The sequence below is a fragment of the Chroicocephalus ridibundus genome, chromosome Z, assembly GCF_963924245.1.
Source record: "Chroicocephalus ridibundus chromosome Z, bChrRid1.1, whole genome shotgun sequence".
NCBI lineage: Eukaryota > Metazoa > Chordata > Aves > Charadriiformes > Laridae > Chroicocephalus > Chroicocephalus ridibundus.
The window spans coordinates 49239813-49260769 of record NC_086316.1 but is presented as its reverse complement, the minus strand read 5'-3'; the positions used below and the strand labels follow the sequence as shown (position 1 = coordinate 49260769).

Sequence of the window (20957 nt, the reverse complement as noted above, 5' to 3'; positions counted from 1 at the left end):
CTGACTTTATTGCTTTCCTGTGGATTTCTGCTGTTTTCTTAAAGGTGCAGTTGTCTTCATACCTGAATAGAAATTGCCTGTATCTGGTTTAACCTTCTTGCTGACAAGTTATATTCTAAATATTCTCTTGATTTAGACCAGCAGCTTCTAGGCTGATACACTGAGCACTGCAATTAAGTGTCTGTCAATAAATAAAAGCTATTTCTTGATGCCTAAAAGCATATTGACTATGCTTTTTGCTTTGTGAGTATCCTTCCATGCTTTGTCAGTCAGAGGAAATTTCCTACATAATCACATCTTAAGATCCAATGTAGTTTGAAGCTTTTGAAGAGAATCAGTTGACCAAAACTTATTTTCTCTTCAGGTATCTCAGAATTCTTAGTAAAATTGTTTTGTAGCATGTAAGGACACTGCAGTTATGTGCTGTGACCTGAGCCACAGAGTTCAGCGGGTCATATTGTCATATTTGACTGTTGTCTTATATTGAAGTAGATACTTGCAATTTCCTTGGTTGTTAGCTCTATTCTGACTACATTGTGATGAAAAAACACAAGGCATTAGGAATGTAAAATATTCTGTAACCAACTTTCATAACTTGGTGAGCCTTTCATTCAGCTAATGTTGACATTTATTATTCCCTGATTATCCTCAAAACTAGTCAGTTGTGCAGGATTCAAACAACATTAACATTGAGAATGGAATAACAGAATAAGGATCACCCCTTTTAGTTTAAGGATATATCTGCTAGATGATGTTTCTAGAGAAATAGTATCTGACTAGGCATAGCATAATTGTAAACATTCCTGTTTACAGCAGGTCAGTATTACCTCATTAGCCCACTTAAGGGAAGCCTTAATACACCATCACATTATACGATTCAAATTGGCTATGTAACAGAAAAAAATTAGATAAATATTTTTAATTATTTTATGGCATTCTTGCAGATCTCATTCACTTCACCTGGAGCTGGGTTTGTTTGATGTTGCTCAAGATGAAGTCTGTGTTGTAGCAGAATGCTACTGACTACAAATGTGTCTCAATGAATATTGTCTTCTGTAATAAAAGGACTGCTTCACATCTTCGGCTTTCTGCTCTTCACAGGGTTTTAAAACAACAGTAACAAACAAACCAAATACCATTATTAATCCTTTCTAACAGGCTTATTTGACTATATCACTCACTGTAGGAAAATTAATAGTATATCAAGAAACGTAACAGTTTGTCCACTGCAGTGTTCCATATCTGCTATTAAGTGAGACAGCTCACATGCATGAAAGTCAGTTGGCCTGTAAAACACGTGCGAGGAGCCTTAATGTTATGTTAGAGGTGTGTGGGTGTTGTGGGTGTGTGTTGTCCTTCTCTCTCCTTTTTTTTTTTTTCTTTTAATTGTTTCTGACTGCTTTATTTAAAAGACATGGTAAATGTCTGAAACTGTGACAGACTCTCTTGAGATGTACCACCTCAGATCGTCTAGTACTGTATAGGTAAAACTGACTGAAAGTCTGTCTGGTGTGTAGCACAGATATGTTGGACATGTGAAGAGGAAAAATGGTTAACTAAACTGAAGGTGGTGGTTTGCAGGATCTGCAGTCCCTAGATTTATGCTGCCCCTCTCTGTGCCTGCCGGCCTTGTGTGGTGTGTGTGCATTTGTTGCCTTTCCATTTATTTATATAGCCCTGCTCTCTCACATGTTTCTAGCAGATTTGTGGGAATCGGGAAGAGAAGTGTCTTTTCTCTCTTGCTATTAGAAAAGTTGTTGCTGCTCTAGAGCAGAGAAGTGTCTGGTTGTCTGCTGTTCAGCTGTTGGTATCCCAGAGAAGAATCTGCACTATTGCTTATAGTTGACTTAAGCAGGAAAGGAAACTGGGGGAAATAAGGAGGCTTAGCAGGCAGGTGGGAATAAGGGGGGCAATCACAACAAGGACAGTGGGTAAGCTCCAGAAGGAGTTGTAGAGGTAGTGATGAACCTGCCTTCACATCACCAGTTCTTTCCAATTTCCCACCTCTCCAGGAAATTTAATGCTTGGACTCTCACATACTGTTTTACTTTCTTATGCTAACTTACTGTAGTCAAATGACTTTAGTTTTGCATCCGACAGAAAAAATTGTATACTTCAGGCTCCCTTCCTGCCCAGCTTTTCCGCCACCTGCTGCTGTACAATGGTAATCATTGTTAGATGTGAATGTTGCACTTACTAGGTGGTGCAGATGGCCTTCAGTCATTGAGTTTGGGAAGGTGTTGGTGATAGAGTCATCTGAGAACAGATGTCCACTAGGTCTCAGTGACCTTTTCAAATAGAACCATTATCAGAGGGCTGGCAGTAAAGTGGAGGTCTCTAGGCTGGTGGTATAACCAGCCTTTTTCCTTTCCTGCTTCTTTCAATGCCTAAAAGAAGGAGGAAAAAATACATAAGTTGTGAGCAAATGTAAAGTAATAAGTGGGATGATGGTCACCTTGATTGGTCTCAGGTGCTGAAAATTTGTACCTATGCTTGAAAGATTGGACTGATTTGTGACCTGGTTCAGATTTTTCTATGGGTATTACTTGGAGCCTACTGCTAGAGCCTAGTGTTGGTACCGATGACTCAAATCACTTCTTGGACTAAGAACACTTTTGAACAGTGGTCCTTAGATGTTTATTAAAAAAAAAAAAGGAAAAGAAAAATCAGACCAATACTTTTCAAATGGAGATTTTGTTTTAATCTTGTTTCCTGAAGTTCCTATAAAATGTGTTCTTTTGACAGTGTAGCAGTCTTGGCAGAGCTGGTAAAGGGAGTTGGTAATACCGTGGGGTCTATTTCTACATCTGTTTTTATTTTGAAGATAGTTATTTTGCACACACGCTTTCTGCATTATAGATCCAAATGTAATTTCTTTGTGTTTCAGGAGCAATCCTCATCCATTAATCACTGTCCTTGAAAACAGACCTGATTGCTGGCCAGTTTTGCTGCAGCAGATAACAACATTTTTCCATCAGTGTCCAGAGAGGTAAATGAAGGAATAATTAAAAAATAGCAAATGTAGATAATTGTATTGTTACCAGTGCAACTTTTTTCTTTAAGGCAGCTTCAATGAGCAGTGAGAAGCCCGTCTTTTGAAAAAGATTATTATAAAATTTAATGACAGCATTTGAAGGTTAAAAGTAGAGTATTAATAAAATAGTAGAATGATCAATCAAAAGTATTTTTTATAGTTTTTTTTAACTCATTTATGTTGATATAATTTTTACAGATGTGGACAAATTGGTGCAAAATTGAAATTTGGAAAATTTTTTTGAAAGTAAGCAATTTTGATTATTTGCTTTGTCAAGATTTTGATTGCTTAGTCAAAAAAGATGACTAGTATGCAGGTATAACTCATCTACACAAAATTCTGGGATGATAAGGGAAAGCACAGACAGTTATATCTCACAGCACAAGATGAAGCCTTTAAAAATTATGTATGCATCTTGATTTAAAAAAAATAGAAAAATCAGTGGCACAGTCTTATTATAAGATATCTTTAACAATGAAAAAATATCCAGGCTACCAACAATTGCAACATTTCTTTGTGCATGCCTCCAAGGAACTTGTCCAATAAAGCTTCAGTGTAACATACCAAATGCTGAAGCAGCCTTAAAGCCAAATCTTTTCGGTGATTTTAAACCTATGTGTATGCTTTTCAGATAAAAAGTATCTCTTTGCCTCTGTCTTCTGGAAGACACCTGCAGTAGAAGACACTGTAACAGTGCAGTGAAATTGATTTCTGTATTATGTTGCTCTGAAAAAACAAAGAAGTTTATTAAATCTCTTAAATTTCTACTGGGCCTAGACTACATGATTGACAGTAAGACTTCCAAGCAAAAGTGTGTTTTGTTCAATTTAATTGATCAGGCTATTTTAAAAATACTATTTGCAGACTTGTTCTTCCACTCAACTGCTAAGTCTGTGACTTGTGAAGAGTCCTGTCAAATGTCTGAATGATGGAATGAACTGTGGATTTTTTTTCTGGTTGCTTGTTTTGAATTAAAACAGGAGTTGTTCTTGCTGAAAAGGAAAATATCTTAAACTTCCTTTGCTGCTTTTTCTGCAAAGGTTTCTGTGGAATAAAGTTCTAGACTGAGAATATAGAATCATTTAGGTTGGAAGAGATCCTTAAGAAGATCGAGTCCAACCATTAACCTAGTCCACCACTAAACCGTGTCCTGAAGCGCGATGTCAACTTGAGCCACCTATATTGATACAAATCTATTACTGAGTTCTTTGGAAAGCTCTGCTCTAGCGCTGAGTCTTGTTTAAAACTGACTTTTAATTTTGATTCCCTGTATATTTATTAATGTATTTGTTATTAATTTTATTTGATTGTTTTGGTATTGTCAAGAACAGCTAGTATTCCTAACGTGGTCAAGCAAAAAGAATTGTTCTGTGATAAATTTTTTACTGGGAAGCCATCTTGATTAAAGCAGTGCCTGTTTCATATAATAGTTTAAAACTGTTGGGCAAAAACTGGCAAGGAATGGTCGGCTCTTTCTAATTGAAATGAGGTTTTATGTGTTTTAAAAAGATATTTCTGAATAGTCTTGTCCAAATGCTATTTCAGTATGGCACACTATTCTCTCATGACATTCAGGAAGGAAGGTCACTGTCTTGAACTGATAAGAAAAAAAGAAGTGTAAAATGAAGAGTATCATAATCTGCAAGTACATATTGAATAGTATTCATACTTAAATATTGGGTCTTTTCACAACTGCACTTCATTGTATGGTTTCTATATAAGGTCTCATGGCAGTACTTCATGCTGATAAATCAAAGGGGTTTTTTGTGAGATTTGTTAATTGTCTTCTGTAAATGTTTGCAGGGAGTGTCACGTTGCTTGTGTTTCCCTTGTCGTTTATTAAATTTTCAGTACAAAACAGTCTTCTCAAACTTATTTCTTGAACTGCAGGTCACAGAGTTCATGTGTTGGCATAATGGCTCCATTTCTAAGATACCTGTATTGCGAACCATCTCAGTTACGGGAATATGCTGAACTGCGAATGAGTTTACTTAAGATCTTACTTCAGCCTCGTGCTCCAAAGCACAAAGAAGCACCCTCCGTGTTGGAATGCCAGATTCTTCAATTTCTGTGTGATTTGATTCCACACCTTCAGGTAGAGTTGTTGCCTGACCCTACCTTTTACAAATAAATGCTATTAAAGCAATGATAGTATTATTATTATTATTGCCTTTTAAGTGTGCAAATACACCATTCTCTTCTACTTCCCATAAACCTGATTGATTGGTAGTACTAATAAACTATATAATTATATATATATATTAAAAAATATATATATTATATATATAAACTATATAATAAAATATATAAATAATCTAATAAACTGGCTCTTTCTGGTAGAAAGTAAAACTTTTTAATTGTTCAAATCTGATACACATGGTAAAGTGTAAATTGAAACACACGTCTACCGTAATTATTTGCCTCAGTAAACAAACAGGAAACTTGTAGAGATGCCCATTAGAGAGAGATGATGTTGTTAAATGGTAAGATATTTGCCAAAACCAGGCAATTTTTAATTTAATATGGATAATATTATAAAGAAACAAACTATATGAGAAGCATGATTTAAGTAGTCCTAGATATTCCTTTCTCTCTTTTTGTAACAGAGGGATTAGTAGATCTGAAGACAAAACTCAATCCCTCTGAAGTATGCTAAAGTTTTTGAATGTATTTTGAAGTTGCACAGTGATACGTGCTAGGAGCTAGGGATTTAATCTTTCTGTCCCCTTTGGTTAGGGGTCTGGAGTGTTGGTTAAGGTTAATAGCTCTGCTTTGCCTCATGCTTTACTGTGACATTAGTTAAGCTTTTTGTACCTATGTGCCTTTTCCTTCCTCCTTAATACTGGAGCAACATCTTCAGCTGCAAATATATTCCGTCCGACATGAGGTGTTATGGTATTATTGTCATAGAGGGAGGGTTTGATAGTATCAATAATGTAAAGCTAAGTAGGCTTGATATGAGGATATTTGGTAGCATCCTCCTCCTGAGAAATTTTACTACTAAAGCTTACTTTCTGCTGGTAGCTACTTTTCACAGTGTTTTGGACAAATAACTTGTATTATACACATTTATCTTTGTTCAGGTCTGCTCTTTGCAATGACAGGTACCTGCTGACTTTTTCTAGCCATGAGGATGTTTCTGATTTTGTCTTGATTCTACCCAAACTTCAATATAACATTGTGTTCTGAATGTATTACCAAGCTTCTGATTTGGTAATGTTTAGCCATAAAAATGGCACTGAAAAAGATTTATAAAATTAGTTACTAACCTTTCTTTCCTCTGTGCTTGTTGGCGCTTTTTTTATATATTAGAAATCTGTTGCATTTTTTTTAAACTCAATACTTGAATGTTTTTATTTTGCCTGAGAAACAACTTTCATAGCGGAAAGGGAAATACTTCATTCAAGAAGCCTGTTTAATGGGCTGTTTCATAATCTGTCGTTGCTTCTCCTTCTTTTCCCTTAACTTCAGGTTCTTCTTATCCTTCCTTTAAGCTTAGCCTTGTTTAATTGTCTGTATTGTATAAATGCCAAAATGCTTCATAGTCATTTTGTCTTACAATATCAACCAAGCTGTCAAAAGTACAGCTCATCACCTAAAGACTTTTCTGCTGAAAAATTCAGTGGACGTGAGGCTTCTGATTTAAGCAGCTTATTCATAGCATTTGTTCCAATGGACTAAAAATTGGGATGTTATCCTTAATGCTGGCTCCAGAGTTGGATTGGAACATCTGGATTTGTCTGGAACTCAAATTTTCAAGAGCAGAAATGCTTTCACCTAACTCATTAGGATTTTGAGGCAACCTGCTCCTCAAAACATCTTTACTTGGCTTCCAAGTGTGGAGATACTGCTTTTTGGTATCACATTTCATCTTTTCATTTTTGTAGTAGGTAGATTACATGGTGCTCTAGGAGAAGATAACACCACTGCCTTTCTATTTTGAGACATATCTTAAAATCTTGGTTACATTACAGAAGAAATATCCTAGAGCAGAATGTTTCTGTTACAAGAGTATTTACCTGTTGTATGCAGTCTCCATGCTATTTGTTTTATGTGGCTGAGAGAATCCCGAGAGCTGCATTAATTTGTTATTGCTTTTGAGGGAAAAGGAATTTTTGTCATCAGTTACTAAGAAATCTTTTTCACATGTTTCTAATTTTCCTTCAAAACATTAAACAGCAATTCATCTGTAATTTTTTCAGGGAAGTTGTGTAAGATACTTTTGGGTTTAGTTTATAAATGTGTTCCTTCAAAGTGTTAGTAATATTTGCAATGGAAACATTGCAGAGCTAATAGAACTAATTCTAAACTTGAGGAAATCTGCGTAGATAGGGAAGGTGAACTAAACCAGAATCTGTTTTGGTTTTGCTTTGTTTTTTAACTACCTCTCTACAGCTTAAAGACTTACTGCAAGTTACAGAAGCATTGTTTTTTCTGCAAGAACTATTCCTCAGCCTGCTGCGCTACCCTGTGTTTTGGAAAGCTCAATTATCCCAGTTTTGTCTGCAACTGGTTTGCTTCTGTGAAGTGTGTTTAAATGTAACAGGAGAATGCTCATCTTTGATCTCCTTAATAGAGGACAACTTTGAGGTCTTAAAAGAGGTAAGAGTTTATGGGTGGAAAAAAATAAAATGGTTTTATTAAATTTAAAGAATGTTATGTTTAAGACATTATTTAGAGACATTGATACATGGCATTCATCTGCAAGTGACCAGTGTTATTTCAAAAGCTTCTAATTTTTTTTCTTGGTTGAAGACCTTCAGAAGAAAAAAAAACTTAGCTGGTTCTGTATATATCAGTTAACATTTAAGTATGAGTTGGTTTAAACTGAGATACAATGGTTTGAACAAAGTAATAAATTAAAATTTTGTAGTTGTTAAGTTAAAATACTATTTTTACACTATTCATAATCTTCATTGTATGTGCTGTGTCACTGTGTGGGCATTCACTGTGATTCATGAAGAAACTCCTTACAGAGTTTTGGTTGTTACCTATTTGTACTGTTTAACCCCGCTGAAAAACAAAGACGACTTGAACCTCTTTCTTCTTTCCTTGTAGATATTTCCAGTGGAACAGTGTATAATTGGGCTAGCGCTTCTATTGCTGCAAACACCAGAAAGTCAACAGAAGTCTGTCTTGAGTCTAGGTAAAGCTCTTCTTGTGAAAGAGGAATCCACATGCTTAAGACTGTGTCTGTCTGTCTTCACGTTTCTGAAAATAAGCACTGCATTCTGCTGAAGTTGGATTGAGTGGTGAAATGCGTTTTGATATGCAGGATTGTGCCTGAATTTAAGAAGTAACATTTAATCTGATGGCAATAAAGATAAATTTTCCTGCTACACAGACTTTTCTCTTGAAAGTTATTATATTCTAAGCTCCCTGGTATCTTGGAGCTTATCTTCTTCATTTTTGAGTCAGTAACAGGATATTCTCAGCTGAGATTCACGCATCTTGAATGGTTTCTTTTGACAGATCTTAAGAGAGCAGGCCTTAGAGTCATGGCAGTGTGTGACTGAGCTTTCAGCTTAGCAGTTTTGATTAGTGGAGTTATTCCAGTAAAAGTGAGGGGCTGTGCTACATTCCATTACTGTATTTTTTGCTGCCATCAGGTACATCTCTATAAACAACAAAAATCTATGGGTCTCCGAACAGAATTGGAGCTTTACCAAAAATTCTTCTGCACTTTAACTCTAGTATGCGCAAGTACTCTAGTATACAACTCTAGTATGCAGTTCTTGGGACTGTTACTTTGCTCGAACAGAGTATTCCCTAGAGATGTTCGTCTCATGCTTAAAAGTACAAATTATGTTAGTTCTTTTTTCCCCTACCTAATCTTTGTTTTTTCCCTACCTTGCCTTAAATAGCCTACAAGCTCCTTTCCTGTTCAGAAACCCAGAACATCTCAACCACAGCTCTTACTTTGGTGATGCCTGTACTGCAGATCTTATCGTCTACAACGGTTGGGGACTGTGTATCAGAGGATGATTCTGGAACTACCAGGCAGCAGCTGGCTACAAATCTTTTGAAAATATTACAGAAGGAAAGCATGAAGGATAAAAAGGAATTGGTAACGTTTATAAGGTTTTTTTTTTCCTTCTTTTGGGGCGGGTAGGGGATGCTGCATTACGCCTAGCTGCTTGGGAAAGAGTCTACATGTGTGAGCTTCTTTGTGTAATACATTGTATGGAAACACTCAAAAATATGTATAGTCCATAAAACTAGGCTACTGGTAAAGTGGAAGTGTGTTTGTATACTAGATATTGTTTACTTAGGAGATGGGATTTTTTTGTTTTTAGAGACTGTATAGATTAAAGGGTTCACCTGCATTATTAATCAAATAACAGGACTTAGTAGAAAACAAGGTTACATGTACTTATTTTGTCTCTTTCAGACTTCCTTATTCTACTCATCTACATCCTTTTCCTTACCATTGTATGTGACTGTTAGCTACTATTCTTTCTTCTTTGGCTGAAGAGAGTACGGAGTACATAAGTGTAACTTACCACATTTCAGCTAATTATCCTGGATTTTTTTATCTGTGCTGTTGTTTTCTTGGTTTTATTTATTTATGTCCCACTTAGCTGCCTTCCACCCAGTTTGTTCCATCTGTTCTGATAACAGGTAACATGGTCAAGATGTGCTTAGCACTATGGAAGCTAAGCTCACTTTCCACTTTACGCCCCTGTTACATGGTGTAGGGGGGGTGGTGATGTGACAAATTGGCGACAGAAAAAGATGCCAGTTCTGGGTTCTGTTATGTCTCCTTGTCCTGGAATTCTTCTCCGACTTCATTGTCCATTTCCACAAATCTGAGAAGTTAAGCATATTTGTAGTCCTAACAAAATACAAATGTTTCATGGTTCACATTGTGGGGCCCAGTATTGATCCCTGGGGATCTGGCTTGTGGCAGGCTGCCAGCCTGAGTAAAACCCATTGTCACCTATGAGACAATTTCCTGTCCATCTTGCAGACCACCCGTCCAATCTGTATCTTGCCAATTTGTCCAGGAGAAGGCTGTGGTACACAGTGTTAAATGCTTTGCTGAAGTCCAAGTAAGCAACATGCTTGACAGAAGATGTTATTTTGTTTTAGAAGATTGTCAGGTTAGCCTAGCATGATTGGCCTTTGGTAAGTCTGTGCTGGATTTTCCCAGTCACCTGCTTCGCTTGGTTTGTAATAGTTTCTAGGAGGACTCATTCCACCACATTCCCAGGGACTGAAGTAAGGCAAATGGGCCCGTAGTTTCCTCAGTCCTCTTTTGGGCCATTCTTGTAGGTGGATGTGAGATTTGCCCTCTTCCAGTTATCAGAGATGCCTCCTGATCTCCATGACTTTTTAAAGATAATAGATAGCGGCCTTGCAACAATGTCAGCCACTTCTCTTAACATCCTGGGATGGATTCCCTCCAGGCACATCGATTTATGTGGGCTGAGCCCTTGCAGAGCGCCACTACTCAACACGTGCATTGTTGTAGCTACTTGATCCTGTGGTTTGGGGTCCAACTGCATTGATAAAGGCAGAGGAAAGGAGGTATTGGGAACATCTGCATTCTCAGCATTATTAGTAAATCATTTCCCCGCCCCGTTTAGTAATGGGCCTGTGTCTTCCCTGTGCTTGCGGCTTATCTGCTCATGTATCTGAAGAACCCTTTCTTCTTCTCGATATCTGAGCAGATCTAGTTCTAGCAGAGCCTTAACCTTGTTGTCTGCATCTCTGCATGTCCTAGCAAAGTTCTTGTAGTCCTCAGTGGGTATGTGGCTGCTGTTCCATACCTGGTATGCTGCTTTTTTGCTTTTAACCAGACCCAAAAGTTGTATTTTCTTCTGTGGCTTTTATTTTTTTTGGCAAGAATTTTAACGGGGAATTGTTCTACCTGTAGTCCCAACATTTTGAAAACTGTTACGACATGGCTAGCCTGCACTGCTACTTTGCCATTGAGGGATTTTATATATATATATATATATCTTTCAGTAATGGCAGACTGACATTTTCTACCTAACCTGCTTGAATGGGGTGCTGCATTAAAATAAAAATATGGTGATAACTTGTTTTCATGCAGCTGAAATAAAGGGGGAAGGGAGTGAGTACAGATGTGTAGCAAAACCTTTGGGGAAGTAATGTGAAATATCAAAATAATATTTCAGGCTCTAACAATTTTCGCAGTTTGTTCCAGGCATTTAAAAAAAAAAAAAGAAAAGAAAAAGACTGTAATAATCTGATCTTGATTTCAAGTCCTATGATCTTGTAGGGGCAGGCAAGTAAACAGTACAACTTACAGATCCTGAAGCTCTTCTTAGCCCACTGTGTGACCTTGGATAAAGTCTAAATACCTTTATCAATAAATGGCAGTTTCACAACTGTATCCAAAAGAGATTTTTGGCTCCAAGTGATCTTGCCAGCCAGAGAGATGGCATTATAGATTGCTGAATTTTTCATATACAGTAAACGGTAATGCAAAAGTAGTGGAATGAGATAATTTTAATGTTCTTTATACAAGGTCATCTAAAGTACAGGGGCATTCTACCTTCTATTAGCCAAAATAAATTTACATTGCGTTGAACAGCGTGATTAAAGTAAAATTCTGCAGTTTTATGGAGAACAGGTTTTGCCACTCAAAATCTTTTTCCCTGTTAATTTAAAGGTGAGTGGGCCCTGCCCTGCTGGAGTCTGAATTCCATTTTTAATCTTCACTTGGAGACCTCTTTTCAAGTACTTTCTTGACCTGATTTTTATATAAATGTTCTTCATCTAATTACTGCCTGCTAACCACTGTCTTAATAATGCAAAGACATTTCTGAAAACATTGCATTTTTCTAAGGAAACAAAGAATTGGTAGGAAAGAGATGGTTTGTCATGGATTAAGCTTTCTTGTTTTAATGAAAAACTTTGAATTTACGCATTAATTTACAGGAGCTTTAAAATATATATACTTTTACATGTATAAAAACCTGAGTTAGGAGGATTCCTCATTTGTATTTCACTGCTTTCCCACTTCTAAATTCTATCTTCCATGAATGCATCTGTAGAACGTTTTGTTCTGTGAAGTGAAACAGTTAAACAAAACATGTAAAGTTGGATTAACTTAAACTGTGGTGTTTTATTAAGTACTATCAAAAGTTAAGGGAATTTCTGTAAAATAACGTAGGTGATATTACACTTTAGTGATGCACCTGTCATTGTCAGGAATGGAAGCTTTTAATGTGCTCCAGTTTTATTGTGCTCGTTTTAGTGAGGAAGTAGCACTACAGCAGGAACAGGAATGAGGGATGCCAAATAAAGGCAGAACTCCTCAATACAGAATTAGCGACCCATTCAAACATCCTTGGTGCAAGAATTAATATGAAGGATTGTAAAGATATGTATTGCAATTTATTCATTACACTTAGGACATTTGTTTTGGATGACAAAACTGGATTAGTTAGCTTTTTCTTTATGCTTTCATGGTACTTTCTTCGTTTGATTGAGAATTTTGGTTGTCTCACTTGTTCTTAGGTGTCCTGCAAACTCCTTTTCCCCATAACCAGCTCTTACAGCTCATTGTATACAACCTGGAAGATCATAGAGCTCATGAAAGAGAAGTCTGTGGTTACTAACTGGTTATCTTCAGTGAAATCTCTGCTACCTGTCACAACACAAGTCCCTGCCCATGTTTTTCTTCTGCTGGCTTATCTTCTGATCCAAGAAAATGGAGACAGTCTTCGTGATGTACTCCAGGTTACCACGGAAATAGCAAAGGCTGATTGTTCTCAGGTAAAAACTTCGTAGCTTTTGTAACAGGAATGGGGATGGATTATGCAGCCTGAGGGGAGGTAAGGCTGCCACAGCTTCATAACCCAACTTCGACAAGTGGCAAGGCTGCGCCTATATTCCCAGTAGGTACGTGCACATGCGTATGCCACATTCCTGTGCTACTTATACTGTAATGCAGATGCACAGAGCACTTGCAAGAACACGAAACAACACCAGGGGCCCAATCCTACTCCACTTTCTGGCTAAGCAGGAGGGAGGTCTACCAGTGGGAATATATGCAGGGTGTATGGATGTGGACTATATGAACAGTATGGATCCCTCCAGCAATGGAGCACGGATGGTCAGTGTGCACAGTAGGTGGCACCTGGATCCCTGTCTTGCCAGTTGCTGGCATCTGGACATACAAGCCCCTGAAGACGCAGGTCCACTGCAGTTGCTGGTGCAGACTGTCCCCCATTCTGCAGAGACACACACAAACCTCCCAGCTGTCTGGACTCCCCTGACCCCTAGGTAGCCAACCCCCCTGTGGTCTCACCCTTAGACACAAATACATGCATGCACATGCATGTAACCCAAATTGGCTGGAATTCACCTTTTGTGTGTCATTTACAGCAAAATAGGTATTATGTCTCTGTTTAGGAATATTTTTTTAGTTGTTTAGTCTTAGGAGAAAAGACTGGCTTATCGATATTATCTGATAAGGATGCAAATACAACATGAGGAAATAGAAGAGAGGCTACTAAACCATTTCTGGCTTTTGGTGACCTCATAAAGTATTCTCCGTGTCCTTTTGTGGTTGCTGGAAGATAGCCAAGTCCCTTGTAATATCTGTATTCTCGCTTAAAAATACATGCATAGTCTTTGTCTGCTTCAGTACTGAATTCAAGTCAGAATTATGCACTATGCTTATCTACATAACTTGGAAAGATACATGGGGATATCCAGAAACAGTAATAGGCAATGCAGTCTTATTTGTTAAAAAAAAAAAAAATGTAGGGAAGGGAGAAGTGTTGCTTCAAATTTCAGATATGCCATAAAGACAAACTTTATTTGCTCCTTTTTTTTTAAAATTGCTTTCTGTCTCAAAGAGTTATCATACTTTGCAGCACAAGAGTTGGAAAAAGATACAGCTTATGGGATACACTCTTGATGACTCACGGTGGTGAGCACTGTTGTTCTGATCCAGGGCGGCAGTCCATGATGTGCTTGCTGTAGAACACATACTGAAATGCTGTGCTAAACCAGGGCTGTTATATAGTGCTTTTGGAGATAATGGTACTTCTTAAGCCAGGGAAGTTTTTAAACCAGGTGATAGCTTCACCTGTTGAGAGTTATAGAATTGTAGAATGGTTAGAGTTCAAAAGGACCTTGAAGATCCTCTAGTTCCAACTCCCATGCCATGGGCAGGGACAATTTCCACTAGATCAGATTGCTCAAAGCCTCATCCAGTCTAGCCTTGAACACTTCCAGGGATGGGGCAACCTGTTCCAGTGCCTTACCGCCCTCAGAGCAAAGAATTTCTTCGTAATATCTGATCTAAATTTCCCCCCTTTCAGTTTAAAACTGTTACTGCTTGTCCTATCGCTACATTCCCTAATGAAGAGTCCCTTTCCATCTTTCCTGTAGGCCCCATTCAGGTACTGGAAGGCCACTATAAGTCTCCGCAGAGCCTTCTCTTCTCCAGGCTGAACAACCCCAGCTCCCTCCGCCTGTCTTCATAGGAGAAATGCTCCAGCGCTCAGATTGTCTTTGTGGCCCTCCTCTGGACTTGCTCCAACAGTTCCATGTCCTTCTTATGTTGGGGGCCCCAGAGCTAGATGCAGTGCTCCAGGTGGGGTGTCACCAGAGTGGAGTAGAGGGGGCTGTGAGTGCATGTTGACAGCTCATCTTGAGGCATCTGGTGGAAATGTGTGAAATGAAGTGCTTTTTGTTCTTTTCAGGATATCTTTTCCCATTCTTACTTTGTATGCTTAATGGTTCTTTCTTATTTTCTTAGAATGGCTGTTACTTGCTTGCACATGGATGAATTGTTGCTTTTAAACTACAGACATAAAATTCTTTTATTCTGTTATAGCTTTGTACCTCTTCTAAAGGATAGTTAAATAACACAAAACCAGAGAGAATTAAGAAGCAGAAAAAAAGCATAACAAAACATGTGAGTGAGTCAAAACCTCACAGTACTCTTCTCAGAGCAAAAGATTCTTTGTCAGACAGCTGTGACAAGAGTGCACTTGAAGCTGCTTTTGTAGCTTCATGCAATGTTTGGCTTCCTTTTAATTTGTCACCTGCTTCTTGTATTCTGTTAGACTTAAAATGCCAATGCTGTGTGTTGTTTAAAACCTTATAGTGAGCAGTACGGGATCACAAAGGCACTGGTCAACTGTGGCAGGGAGAAATAAATATATTGCACTAAGAGTTCCTAGGTGTACTTTTCCTGACACGGTGAAACTCTAAACAACCTATGGTAGGAGAGCTATTTATCAAATGGTGGTAGTATTGCTGCTGATCACCAGGTACGATGGCATGCTCTAGTATTTTTGGAATGAGCATGGTGTAGACTTCTTTTAGTTGCTACTTAACTGTTTTGAAAGAAGTGGAAGCCTTGCACATTTTTTAAGCCTTTCTTAACAAGTGTCTTCATGCTTTTTAAGTTACAATATTAAAAAAAAAAAAAAAGAAACAAAAAAAAAACCCCAAAAAAACCCCACACCACATTTTCTTTGTTGAAAGGTAAGGGAAACCACAGATTTTAATATTGGTTCTGAAAGTGCAGGTTAGTTTTCTGAACTCAGGATATAAGTTTACCTTGGTCATCCAGTTCACAGCTAGAAAAGAATTTTCTGCATTACTAACAATGCTAAGGTTTCTGTTAAGTGTTTTATTCATGTGTTTATCATCTTCAGAGGTCTGAGGGTTTGGGTTATATGCGCTATAATGGATTAGAGGGGCTTTGTACATCTCCAGTTAAGACTTTTTTACTAACTGTAGTATAAAGTGGCCTTACCGTATGCTATTTTAGCCCATACTAAAAAGTTTACTTTTTGTGCTAGGTACGAAGCTTCAGGTGCACAAAACATCAACCATATTATTTCAGTACAAGTTGGAAATATAGTATAAAAGTAAGCAATCGCAGTGTCTTATCTCCAGGAAACAAAGTGCAATCCTTTAATAAGCAGGCATGTTAGGAATAAGATGCTATTGCTGGAAAATAACACTATTTATTTCTTACATGCCATTTAGAAGTCATGTTGAGAGGAAAAATGTGGGGCTAATCAATGACAAGGGGAAGAATGTAAAAATTAAAGGTAATGAAAATTGTGATCCGACCATGACAATGTGATCCTAAGCCAGTAGTCAGACATCAGTCTTCCAGATGTAATTTCTCTAGTAACTGGAAGAGACAGGTTTTTGAGGGAAAACGCGAAGCTTAAACAGCTTATAGATGCTTTGTTAACCTAGATTTTTTTTTTTGGCAAGGTAATTATTAAAACTTCATTTTCTGACTTTAGGTGGGAAGCACCTAATTGTGTTCACAGGGCCAGGAGTAAGCAAAATGAATTTCACTTGTGTGTAAGAGCAAAGCTGAACTGATGTAGAACCACCTGTGCGTCTCTTGAACTTAGTTTTTGAAAATCTGTTTTTGTAAGTCAGCATTTAAAAACTAGTATGAGTAGTACACCCCAACTACGAGTAGTTTGACAGGTCCACTAAATAGTCTGTAATTGGGGATATAGGCCCCAGGCTTTGTAAATGAAGTAATTACTTTCTAGGGAAAAGGTAGGTAAGTTATGGCTACATGTTGTGAAGCCTATGATATACATACATCTGTACTATCCTGGCAAACTTTTCTTCAGTTCTGATCCAAACTGCTCCAAGTAAGGCAGTTTTCTTCTTGTGACTAGCTAAGAGTGTGTGTGTGTGTGGGGGGAACAACAACAAAAAAAACCAACAAACCAAAAAGGCTTCTTATTGTGGGTTTCCTGGTTTTATCTGTAGGCTTGTCTCTAGCTTGGTTTGCTGCGAATAGGTCTTTAAGCGGTATGATGAATCAGTGGCATATTACAGAAAGAGGAAAGGCATAATGCTTTGTTTATTAACCGTTTGATACAGTTGTTCAAAATGCAATTTGATAGTTATTCAAAAAAGCAGTAACTTGCTGAAAAATATGAAGTAATTGTAGTAATATGGCACCTGAGCAGAATTGCCTGAACTCTGTAGGGAATGATTATCTTCTGAATTTTACTGGAGTAATCTGGAATGGCTCACTGACTTTAAATGAGCAGTTTTAGAGACTAGTTTAAATGCAAGTCAGCAGAGTTACAGAAGCTTTAGGCAGATACAGGGAAGGAATTTAACCCAAAGTTGTTGATGTTTAGCACAGCGTGAGTGGGTTTACCTACTTTGTTCTGCTTATTTTAAGCCAAAGCTTTTGTTCACCAAATAAGACGGACTCAGCCTCTTCAGCTCACTATGGTGGTCTGACTACTTCAGAATTAAGAAGCCCTTCAGGATGGTGGAAAAAGTCCTTCCTGGCATTGGGAAAAATGGCTTGTGTCCAAATGCAATAAGAAACTGCATCATATTTTCTGTTTCCCTAATGATCAGCAGAAGTCCATGTGAATTAGAAACTGTTGTTTAAAATGCAGAACTCAAACCGTAATTTGTTGGTACCATCTAACTGGCTTGCATTTTGTTCACTAACAGGGACTGCAAATGGTGAACTTTTAGTCTTTTAAATGACTATGGGCTTCAAAATATTTTCTGCAAAATAAGTATTCTGGTATCTTTTTAGTAGTGCCACATAAAGCAATCAGTATAATTAGCAATACAGCAGTCATTCTCCTGGGTAATACTTGGAAATTTGGTGTGAGAAAAATACTGTGCTTAATTGGGGTGATGTTTCCATTCTCAGTCCTTTAAGTGCAACCAGAGACACCTGAATATTCTCCAGTTGGCAATATCTAATACATTGCTCTCCTTTAAATTACATTTTTATTCCAAAAGATCTTAATGCTTTAAAACTGGGACTTACTGTCTGGCTCAGTTGAACTTGGGATCACCTGGCATTTGTCTTGACTCTGACAAGTTAGTTCAGTTCTGAGTCTGCTTAATGAGTCCTCAGAGATTATTACAGTGTGGCAAAACACTGCACCGAAAGATTCTCACATTGTTTCTTGTAGGTGCAAAGCTCTCTCTAAAGCAGGAAGAATTCCTTGTCTGGTCTTTCTCTTGCAGTTGAAGTACTTAATACAGAGGGAGAAAGCATTGAAGCTCATGGATTGGGGAAATTACCAATTACTTTAGTAAACTCAATGGGCAGTGTGATGGCAGCAACCACTAACATATTGATGGCAAAGTTACACTTCAAATTACTTTGATTCTGTGTTTTATTCAGTTCCACATAGATAAAAGGTTCTTTGTAAAAGATGAGTAAAGTAAGTGGCACCACAGTGATCAGAACGTCTTTCAAGTTAAGAAAGTGGAAAGCTCATCACAACACACTTGTTAAACATTTTGAATCCAGTTTCATTGGGGCTCTTCTGAAGAAGAGAAGAAAGTCAGATGTTCGTATGGAAACAAGAGAACAAAAAATGGCTGTTAATCCTAAGCTTATTTTTAAACATTCACCTATATTAACCTGAATCTGTTCCTTTGGTGTTAGCAGCACTTGAACACCTACTTTAAACCCAGGTGTTTGTAATGGGAAGAAGGTCTAACCAAATAAATACAGGTACATTCTGAATTCCATGTCTTTGTTTCATGTTGAAATCAAAGTAAACTTGCAGAGCTCAGAGCTTAGCCTTGCAAAAGGAAATAAAATGTCCACAGAGCAAAATGACAAAGTGTAAATTTTGCAGCCAAACTGTGGGCTACCTGTACTACAGCAGAATATATGGAAGTGCTGAGATGTCATGGTGAAGGTTATAGCATAGAAAGGATTGTGTGGTGCTTTTTTTCTTTTCTGTTTTGTTTTTGTTTATTTTTTTTCTTTTAAGCGATCAGGATAATCAGTAATTCTGCTGCTACTGAAAGTCTGTTATTTTGTGGTTTAGATGATTAGTGGTTGTAGCTGTGGATATTGAAAAGCTATGGGTGATTGCCATGTAAAATCTGAGTTGAGGAATGGTGTTTCAAAACAAAACAAGGTCAGAAAGAAAGAATGTGCATCAAGAATGCTATCCCCATTGCTTCCGTGTTTATTACAACTTCACAAGGGGAGTTCACAAACAGGTTCTCCCTTTTCCACACTAAATGTTGTTTTTACAAGGAATCTCTTGTCTCTGCAGTAAATTAATGGAGCATTTAAAGAAACCCTTGCTAGGTTTAAAAATAATTCTTGCAATTGATTTTGCAGACATTGTTCTCGTTATGCTTTATTTTTGTTTCTTCTTACCCTTTCCATGAAGAGAGCCTACAGAAAACTTCTGTGTATGTGCCTCCTCCTTCCCCACTGAGTAAAAGCCTTTTTATGGTGCAAGATTAGTGATTATGTTAGATCTCTTTTTAGGTGTGGTGTTTTGGAGTAATGGTCTGAAACACTACGGAAGAAAGTCCAGAAATCTTTTTAAAACGCTGACAAATGAAGAGTAGTACATGGGCTTTAAGGCTGCCTTAAATCAAGTCACCGCAGAGGCTGCACTGACACATGCTGTTTATGAACAACTTAATACAGTCCTTCTAATCGGATGAATTTTCTTGTGCAAAAAATGTTATTACACTCTGTGTGAAACCAGCTGTGCTGCAAGGAGAAGAAATGAAATTGTCTGACTGAGAGGTCGCTGGTGAATAGTAGCGCAAGATCTATTACCATTATTAGAGGTTTATGAGGCTCTAGAGGACATCCATTGTTTTATGGTCTTTCAACTGCCGGAATGAAATATTTTAGTGGTAAATGACACCCTTCTGGGAAATCCAACTGAAGATGCATTATTTTGTGTTCTTTGGGGGCTGGGAGTGCATTAAAAATGTATTTTACTTCCTTTTTTTTTTTTCTAATTTGGGTAGAAAACACGTTTAAGGCTATGTTGAACTGTATTTGTCTTGCTCATGTGATGCGTGATGATATTGTTTTATGTCTGATTATGTGAACTTTGGAGAGTAGCTGTGGGGAAACAATAATATTGGACAGATCTTGTGGACAGATTCTTCATGGTTGAAGCCCATTGGGTAGGATTCTGCTGGAGTGCATGTAACTTTTGAAAACCTAGATTATGTTCTCTAAAAAGTGCTTCTGATTTTTGAAAGCAGTTTATTTTATAGCTTTTGTAAACAGAAACTTATCTTCCTTTGTGCACTTATCTGAAAAACTGGTTCCTTCGTTTGTGTGAATTGTTCAGTACTGTCTTGCTCAGTGGAGCAAGAAATGCCAGGGCAATGAATGCTTTTGAAAGCCTGCTCATTTCACTGCCTATTGGAGAACTAGATTGATGCTATCTCTCTCCCAAAACTCAGCCCAACATTTCCCAGAAATAAAACTTGGAACTTTGCAGCGACATTTATTTCCTGCCTTTTGGTTGGTTTTTTGTGGGGGGCCTGGAATAATCTCTTAGTGTTAAAATTTACCCAGAAGAACCCTCCAGGATAGGCATGCAAGCAAAAGAAGTGTGGTGGGAATAATGTGAAGTGATATCATATGTTTAGAATTTAAAATGGGGACAGCATATCTTAATATGTATTTGGATTATATATTTTTTTGAAATACGTTCTTCCTTTTGAGCATGACTTTACTTGGCTTTCTGTTTTCTGTCTGTCTCTTATTCTTTGTTCTGATGCAAGGGCTGCAAGAGGACAATTTCTCTTCAGTAAAATGTCAGGAAATGTGAAGGAACAGAACAGGAGAATTATCTTCCTCACCTGCTATTGTCCCTTAGCTTGTGCTTCTGAAGAAGAATATCTGTCCTGTAGATGAGAAAAGGGAATTCAGAGCACTAAATTGCTGTAAATGAGAACTATTTATTAAATAAAAACACTTTGTCTTGCATGTTTAATCTTACTTTAAAAAGGAGAGTTATTGACATACCTCAGTATTATTTTTGAGATGTGAATTAATTTAAAGAAAACAGACCAAACGTGCTCTTGAAACGCTTCTTCTGGGTCTCATGGCAGACTTGACCGAACCGCCGCATCCTCCTACAGTGTGGGAGATGCAGAAGGCAGTGTTGCCAGGCAGCAT

General features: G+C 37.7%; 1 protein-coding gene across 4 annotated transcripts in view; it reads left to right on the top strand.

Annotated features, from left to right (window-relative positions):
• Positions 1 to 20957, top strand: part of FOCAD (focadhesin) — a 119673-nt gene that overhangs the window by 20024 nt on the left and 78692 nt on the right. For all 4 annotated transcript variants that reach the window (XM_063319936.1, XM_063319933.1, XM_063319934.1 and 1 more), the window contains 6 exons: positions 2888 to 2989; positions 4925 to 5129; positions 7430 to 7636; positions 8093 to 8180; positions 8899 to 9101; positions 12527 to 12784. In XM_063319936.1, the coding sequence (XP_063176006.1) occupies positions 2888 to 2989; positions 4925 to 5129; positions 7430 to 7636; positions 8093 to 8180; positions 8899 to 9101; positions 12527 to 12784 (1063 nt within the window). The remainder of the gene's footprint in view (positions 1 to 2887; positions 2990 to 4924; positions 5130 to 7429; positions 7637 to 8092; positions 8181 to 8898; positions 9102 to 12526; positions 12785 to 20957) is intronic.